At 37.7% G+C, this 8,263-nt stretch overlaps 1 protein-coding gene across 11 annotated transcripts in view; it reads left to right on the plus strand.

Annotated features, from left to right (window-relative positions):
• Nucleotides 1-8,263, plus strand: part of HERC1 (HECT and RLD domain containing E3 ubiquitin protein ligase family member 1) — a 213,318-nt gene that overhangs the window by 67,940 nt on the left and 137,115 nt on the right. For all 11 annotated transcript variants that reach the window (XM_010840215.1, XM_010840216.1, XM_010840213.1 and 8 more), the window contains 5 exons: nt 1,413-1,509; nt 2,071-2,214; nt 3,586-3,713; nt 5,992-6,136; nt 6,514-6,685. In XM_010840215.1, the coding sequence (XP_010838517.1) occupies nt 1,413-1,509; nt 2,071-2,214; nt 3,586-3,713; nt 5,992-6,136; nt 6,514-6,685 (686 nt within the window). The remainder of the gene's footprint in view (nt 1-1,412; nt 1,510-2,070; nt 2,215-3,585; nt 3,714-5,991; nt 6,137-6,513; nt 6,686-8,263) is intronic.

Raw genomic sequence — 8,263 nt, forward strand, 5'->3', positions numbered from 1 at the left:
AGACAATATACAGCCTTGACGAACTCCTTTTCCTATTTGGAACCAGTCTGTTGTTCCATGTCCAGTTCTAACTGTTGCTTCCTGACCTGCATACAGGTTTCTCAAGAGGCAGGTCACGTGGTCTGGTATTTGCTGGAGCAAATGAATTTTACTTTATTATAACTTTAAATGTTTAAGACATCAGCCTTAAAGCAGTGAGCCTTAGAACATTCCACTTAACATCAAGGGATCTTTTGATAAAGTGTTGAATATGGGACTCTAAGAAACTTCAGAAAATACTCTTTAAAATTATATTGTTTTTAGTTTTACTAGTACCTTTTTTCTCAATTTCCATTGTTTTTAATATTTTGGCCCTGTTTCATGACTTTAAACCCAGTGATTGAACCCAGGCCACCACCGTGAAAGCGCTTAGTCCTAACCACTGGACCTCCAGGGAATTCCCTACTTATATTCTTTTAATGTTCCATTTTACAGTGGAAACATTACCAGTTAAAAACTTAAAAAAAAAAAAACTTAGTATGAATATCATGAAGGAAAAAGTCCCCAAAATGAATTAATAATTTACAGGTAAAAATTTCAGAAATCCTTAGTAGATTATCTAAAATGTATTAGGTGCTCAGTATTTTTAATTGAATCTTAGATTTTCTGAAGTGAGTTCTGACTTTTGCAGATTAAAAAATCTGGTTATTAGTACAGATATTTTTCTGTTTATTTTTCAGAAGTTAGTGAATTTGATCATTGTTAAAAGGTATAAGTGATCCCCCAAATTGTGCTGCCTTATACCCTTATTTCCCTGATTCTGCTTATCAACTCTGTAGCTATGTGAGGGTAAAGAGATACTGTTAGGAGTTTAATTGATATAAACTTATATACTCCTTAGATCTTCTTTCATTGGTAACAGTCAGTGTGTTTTTGAGAGTTAGCCCTATTATGTAATGAATTTTCCTTGATTAACCAGGACTGGATTATATTTAAAAATCTAAATGTTTTATTTAAAAATTTTTCATTGGGTCATGAGTGTTCAGCCCCATCCAGCTCTTTGAGTAAAGAGTTGATTGGTGATGTAGTATTGTTGCAAGTGATTTGATTGATGTATTTGGGGTAGGGAGGCAAGGGGTGAGAGGGTGCTGCTAACCTTTACAATCTCTTCGTGGGAATTAAGAAAAGTTGTCCTTTCTTGGTAGAAGTCAGAGCTTGTGGCTTGGCCAGCAGAGCTTTGGCTGTATTTCAGCACTTTCTTGATCCTTTAGCTAGGCACCCTTGTCTGGAGCAAAAGCTTCTAAACTGTACATGGCACTTCCTGGATGAGTTGTGAATATCAGTATCTCTGAAGTCTCTGTGCACAGAGTCAAACGTGAGCTCTGTATTGTAGCATCTTTGTATTCATCAGATTCCCTTTGTGTGCAATGCAGGTAGTTGTCTGTGTGTCAGCTGGATACAGACATAGTGCTGCTGTCACAGAGGATGGTGAATTATACACATGGGGTGAAGGAGATTTTGGAAGATTAGGTAAGATTTTTTAATAATTGAAGTTATTCTCACAGAAAAATAGAAATGACAGTGGTTATTGAGAAGCAGTGAGACTGATGGGCTGATGACTGTTTATTTTTTTAGTTTTAAGCTCAGAGAAAGATAATTTTATAGAGAGAGTACCTAGATTCTGGTGCTTTTAAGATGTAATTAAATCTAGCAGGTATTTACTATAGGCATTATAGGATTTCAGGGATAAAAAAGAAACCATCCTAAAGTGATCCTGAAATGTGTAATATAGAGGTAGTGAAAACAAGTTAACATTAACATGATACTAGACAGCTATAGATATGTGCTATGAGAGGAGCATGATAGAATGTTCTACTGATTCCCTGAAGGAACTGAGTACCTCATAAATGGAGCAGCCTAGAAGATTAGATGTGAAGATATTAGAAATTATTCAGGTTTTCATACTTAATTGCACTTTAACAATTCCTCAATTCTGTGTAAGTAACTTGTAATGTTTATTCTGCCTGTGAAGTAATGACTTAAAGAAAGAGTTAATATTATTTCTTTGTTGTTGTGTGTGTTTTATCCAAGGTCATGGTGACAGTAATAGTCGTAACATCCCAACATTAGTAAAAGACATTAGCAATGTAGGAGAAGTTTCTTGTGGCAGTTCACATACTATTGCTTTATCTAAAGATGGGAGAACTGTATGGTCTTTTGGAGGAGGAGACAATGGTATGTAAAAAATTATTTATGGATAACTTTGGCCTTTTTTTTCCTTGAGTTTTAAAAATTTTATTTTTTAGTTGTACAAGCCTATTGTAGAGAACTCAAATACAGATGAGCAAATGTTTTTTCTGACATTGAAAAAATTAAAATGAACTGTTTCTACAAAAGTTGCTCATAAACATTGTTAACATTTTGGGAGATAGACATCTAAATGTTATACATATGCACTTATATAAATATGTGCATATATTTCTATATAGTTGTTTTAAAAAAAGAAAGCAGACCTATCTATACCATAGATACTATCTTGCAACCTGTTGGTTTTTGTCTAATAGTATCTCATGAATATCTTTCTGTGTCAACAAACATGGCTGTACATTTTTCTTTTCAATGGCTCAAAGTATTCTTTCCTGTGATTGTAGCAAAACTTACAAAGCAATTTATTATTGTTGAATATCTAGACTGTTTCCAGTTTTTTTCAGTATCAAAAACAGAGTAGTGAATGACAGTCTTTTCCTACATTTCTTAGTCACTCCTACCAGCAATATGAGAATGCTCACTTCCCTATATTCCTCAACAATACTGGCAATTAAAACTAAGATGATTTTAAAAATAGCTTCAATAGTGAGAATGGTATTTAGTTTGTATTTACTTCTTAGGGAATTTCTTGGCCTTCCCCCCGCCCGCCGCCCCCCCCCCGCCGGTGATTGCCAAGTTTCTGTTTGGTGAATTATTGAGTCTTTTAAAAAAATAAAAAATAATTGTATGTATACATATTCTTGAATGTGTGTGCTAAGTCGCTTCAGTCCTTTCTGACTCTTTGTGACCCTATGGACAATAGCCCTCTGTCCTAGTCTCTTCTGTCCATGGGATTCTCCAGGCAAGAATATTGGGAGTAGATCCAGGGGAATCTTCCCTACCCAGGAATCAAACCTACATCTCTTATATCTCTCGATTTGGTAGGCAGGTTCTTTACCACTAGTGCCATCTGAGAAGACCACACATTCTTGTATAGGACCTGTTTATTTTATCAGCAAATGTGAAGTTAGAAATATGACCATTAAAGAGGAGAAAGACAGTAAATGAATTTTGTGTATCTCTCTTAAAGTGGTTTTTATTGCTTGAAATTGAAGAAACCTATTTACTGGTTTTTTTTTCATATAATGAAACCATTCATTTGTTAATATCCTCTGCTATCAGAAACTCTTAAGTTTTCTAAGATGTTTCTAAGTTTTCTCAGATGAGCTTTCTAAGATGTGAACAATATGTCAGGTTAGTCATGGAAAGGTTAGTGATGATTATGAACATTAATAGAAAAAGAGTAAAGTTTCTTTGAAACAAATAAGTTGTTTAACTTGAATGTGTTTGTTTTTATAGGCAAACTTGGCCATGGTGATACCAACAGAGTGTATAAACCTAAAGTTATTGAAGCTTTACAAGGAATGTTCATTCGTAAAGTTTGTGCTGGAAGTCAGTCTTCACTTGCTTTGACATCAACAGGGCAGGTAAGACTAAGGGATGAGCATAAAAGGTTGAGAGTATTTCAGAGGGCCAGGTGACTAAAAAATAATAATTGTATTTAAGTTTTGAAGTTAATCTACTCAAAGGAAATATTTTCTCCTGTTTGAAGAAGTTGAGTATCTGAGAAGGAACGAAGTTTTCTGACTTGACCTTTGTGAGCTAGATAGACTTCCTGTTAACTCCATGTTCTTTGTATTAAGATAATTTTAAAAAGCCTTCTAGCACTAAATACCCTTTAAACCTTTTCCTAGAACTCATGAATAGTGGGGGAAAGAGAGAATCAGTTCAGTTCAGTTCAGTTCAGTCGCTGTTTGTTCGTGTCCTACTCTTTGCGACCCCATGGATCGCAGCACGCCAGGCCTCCCTGTGCATCACCAACTCCTGGAGTTCACTCAAACTCACGTCCATCGAGTCCGTGATGCCATCCATCCATCTCATCCTCTGTGGTCCCCTTCTCCTCCTGCCCCCAATCCCTCCCAACATCAGAGTCTTTTCCAGTAAATCAACTCTTCGCGTGAGGTGGCCAAAGTACTGGAGTTTCAGCTTTAGCATCAGTCCTTCCAAAGAACACCCAGGACTGATCTCCTTTAGAATGGACTGGTTGGATCTCCTTGCAGTCCAAGGGACTCTCAAGAGTCTTCTCCAACACCACAGTTCAAAAGCATCAATTCTTTGGCGACTCAGCTTTCTTCACAGTCCAACTCTCACATCCATACATGACCACTGGAAAAACCATAGCCTTGACTAGACGGACCTTTGTTGGCAAAGTAATGTCTCTGCTTTTGAATATGCTATCTAGGTTGGTCATAACTTTCCTTCCAAGGAGTAAGCATCTTTTAATTTCATGGCTGCAGTCACCATCTGCAGTGATTTTGGAGCCCCCAAAAATAAAGTCTGACATTGTTTCCACCGTTTCCCCATCTATTTCCCAGGAAGTGATGGGACCAGATGCCATGATCTTAGTTTTCTGAATGTTGAGCTTTAAGCCAACTTTTTCGCTCTCCTCTTTCACTTTCATCAAGAGACTTTTTAGTTCCTCTTCACTTTCTGCCATAAGGGTGGTGTCATCTGCATATCTGAGGTTATTGATATTTCTCCCGGCAATCTTGATTCCAGCTTGTGCTTCTTCCAGCCCAGTGTTTCTCATGATGTACTCTGCTGGAATCAGTGATATAAACTAAGAAGGCAAGAAGGGGATCAAAAGAGAGATCAAGGAGAATATTTCCAGATGGAAAATAATCTGAGAGGGTTAGGTGTTTCTGGAAAAGGGTTACTCAGGCTTAAGATAGTCAGAATTGTATAATCCCTTTAAACTTTTGATTTTCTCCATGCATGTTTTAACCTCCCTCTGTTCGTTGGTGGTGGAAAGGGTCCAGCTCTGGCAATTGGTTCAGTTCAGTCTCTCAGTCGTGTCTGACTCTTTGTGACCCCACAGACTGCAGCCTGCAGCATGCCAGGCTTCCCTGTCCATCACCAACTCGTGGAGCTTGCTCAAACTCAGGTCCATTGAATCGGTGATGCCATCCAACTGTCTCATCTTCTGTCGTCCCCTTCTCTTTTTGCTGTCAATCTTTCCCAGCATCAGGGTCTTTTCTAATGAGATGGCTCTTTGCATCTGGTGGCCAAACTATTGGAGCTCTAGCTTTAGCATCAGTCCTTCCAGTGAATAATCAGGACTGATTTCCTTTAGGATGGACTGGTTGGATCTCCTTGCAGTCCAAGGGACTCTCAAGAATCTTCTCCATTGAACCACCATTCAAAAATATTAATTCTTTGGTGCTCAGATTTCTTTATAGTCCAACTCTCACATGCATACATGACTGCTGGAAAAATCATAGCTTTGACTAGACATTCAGAGTCTCTGCTTTTTAATGAACTATCTAGGTTGGTCATAACTTTTCTTCCAAGGAGCAAGCGTCTTTTAATTTCATGGCTGCAATCACCATCTACAGTGATTTTGGAGCCCCCAGAAATAGTCTGTCACTGTTTCCATTGTTTCCCCATCTGTTTGCCATGAAGTGATGGGACCAGATGTCATGATCTTAGTTATGTGAATGTTGAGTTTTAAGCCAGCTTTTTCACTCTCCTCTTTCACTTTCATCAAGAGACTCTTCAGTTCCTCTTCACTTTCTGCCATAAAGCGAAAGCTACAGTAATAGACTGACAATGATCGAATCTGTGTCTCCTGCATTGGCAGGCGGATTGTTTACTACTGAGCCACCAGGGAAACCCTAACATATAGTGTATTTTTGTTTGTTTCAGGTCTATGCTTGGGGCTGTGGAGCTTGTCTAGGTTGTGGTTCATCAGAAGCTACTGCACTGAGACCAAAGCTTATTGAAGAACTGGCTGCCACAAGAATAGTTGATATTTCTATTGGAGACAGTCATTGTTTGGCTCTTTCTCATGGTAAGATCATTTGTTTTTAAAGAGATAGTGTTAAATAGTACCTTTCATAAGTGTTTTATATTTATTTATTTCTCTTTTTTTGGGCTGTGCTGGATCTTTGTTGCAGTGTGCGGGCTTCTCATTGTGGTGGCTTCTCTTGCTGTGTGCGAATTGTGGGTTCTAGGGTGTGCAGGCTTCAGTAGTTGTGGCATGTGGGCCTAGTAGTTGTGGGGCATGGGCTTAGTTGCTCTGTGGCATGTGGGGTCTTCCCAGACCAGGGATTGAACCTGTGTCCTCTGCATTGGCAGGTGGATTCTTAAATCACTGGACCACGGGGGAATTCCAGTGTTTTACATTTAAATTTGAGTTTTCATTTGTTCTTTATGTTTTGTTTGCAGATAATGAAGTTTATGCCTGGGGAAATAACTCAATGGGGCAGTGTGGACAAGGAAACTCCACAGGTCCTATTACTAAACCAAAGAAAGTAAGTGGCTTAGATGGCATAGCTATTCAACAGATCTCTGCTGGAACATCACATAGTCTAGCATGGACTGCTCTTCCTAGGGACAGGTAAGTGTACCCCTGTTTAAAATTTCCTGTGTTTTATTAACAGCAAAAACACTAATAAAAGCAGAAATAATTGAACATTGTTCATTTATTATTCAACAATAATTTTTATTCAAAATAAATTGTTAATTTTTATTAAATTTTTTATTCAAATACTCTTCTGAATATTTCTGATAATGGCTTTTTTACTGTCATACACATGCCATCTAGATATCTTTCAATTTGAATGTTGAGGTTAAATGTATTTCATAAGCAAGAAGTTATATTGTACATTAAAATACTATCTTAATTTAAATGTCTTTTAAACATTTTGAATTCCTTCTCTCTCTCCAGATACTGATCTTAAAAATTGTGTCCACTTATCAGGAGGAAACTAAATAAAATAATCAAAATCAGAACTAGGTGTTATTGATTTTTAATAATAGTTAATTAGTTTCCATGCCCTTTATCCGTGTCATTGTTTTTTTAAGCAGTGGCCATATTTTTAGATAAAGAAAGTTACTTTTTGCAGAAATTTAACTTTTTTCTAACATGATAACCATCAGAGAAGGTAATGGCACCCCACTCCAGTACTCCTGCCTGGAAAATTCCATGGACAGAGGAGCCTGGTGGGCTGCAATCCATGGGGTTGCTGAGGGTCGGACACGACTGAGCGACTTCACTTTCACTTTTCACTTTCATACATTGGAGAAGGAAATGGCAACCCACTCCATTGTTCTTGCCTGGAGAATCCCAGGGACGGGGGAGCCTGGTGGGCTGCCATCTATGGGGTCACACAGAGTCGGAGATGACTGAAGTGACTTAGCAGCAGCAACATGATAACCATATGGTTTTAGATAATCAGATAATTTTTAGCCAATATTTAAAGATTGAATTTTAAGAAATTTGGGAGTTATTTCAGCTATGTTCAGATGTTTGTATTTGTATTCTAAACCTTTGGTTCAGATGTGGTTTATTATAACATTTTGACCGATTTTAAACATCTGTAGATAATTACCCTCTAAAACAAAAGCTGAAAATACTATAAATTGAATATAAATAACTTAGTGTCAGCGTTAAATCTTCAGCTTTCTACCTTATATGTAGAAAATGATTTCCAAGATCTTGAAAATTTTCACAAGAGTTTTGAACAGGTTTTCTTTTAGTATTGAGTTGGCCAAAAGTTCTTTCATGCTTTTCCATAAATCCTACAGAAAAACCTGAACAAACTTTTTGGCCCACCCACTACATTTCAAGATATCACTGTACAGAGTCAGGCTATTTTTCTTAATATGAACTGTACATCTTATGGATCCTAAGAACCAGAAGGGGCTGTAGTAATTCATGCAGTTCAGCACTTTGACTTAAGGTGAATGAATATCTAGACCTCCTAAATTAAGTAGTGGCTAAAATTAAGTGGAGAAGGTAATGGTACCCCACTCCAGTACTCTTGCCTGGAAAATCCCATGGACGGAGGAGCCTGGTAGGCTGCAGTCCATGGGGTCGCTGAGAGTCGGACATGACTGAGCGACTTCACTTTCACTTTTCACTTTCATGTATTGGAGAAGAAAATGGCAACCCACTCCAGTGTTCTTGCCTGAA

This window comes from Bison bison, unplaced genomic scaffold, assembly GCF_000754665.1.
Source record: "Bison bison bison isolate TAMUID 2011002044 unplaced genomic scaffold, Bison_UMD1.0 scf7180017864142, whole genome shotgun sequence".
NCBI lineage: Eukaryota > Metazoa > Chordata > Mammalia > Artiodactyla > Bovidae > Bison > Bison bison.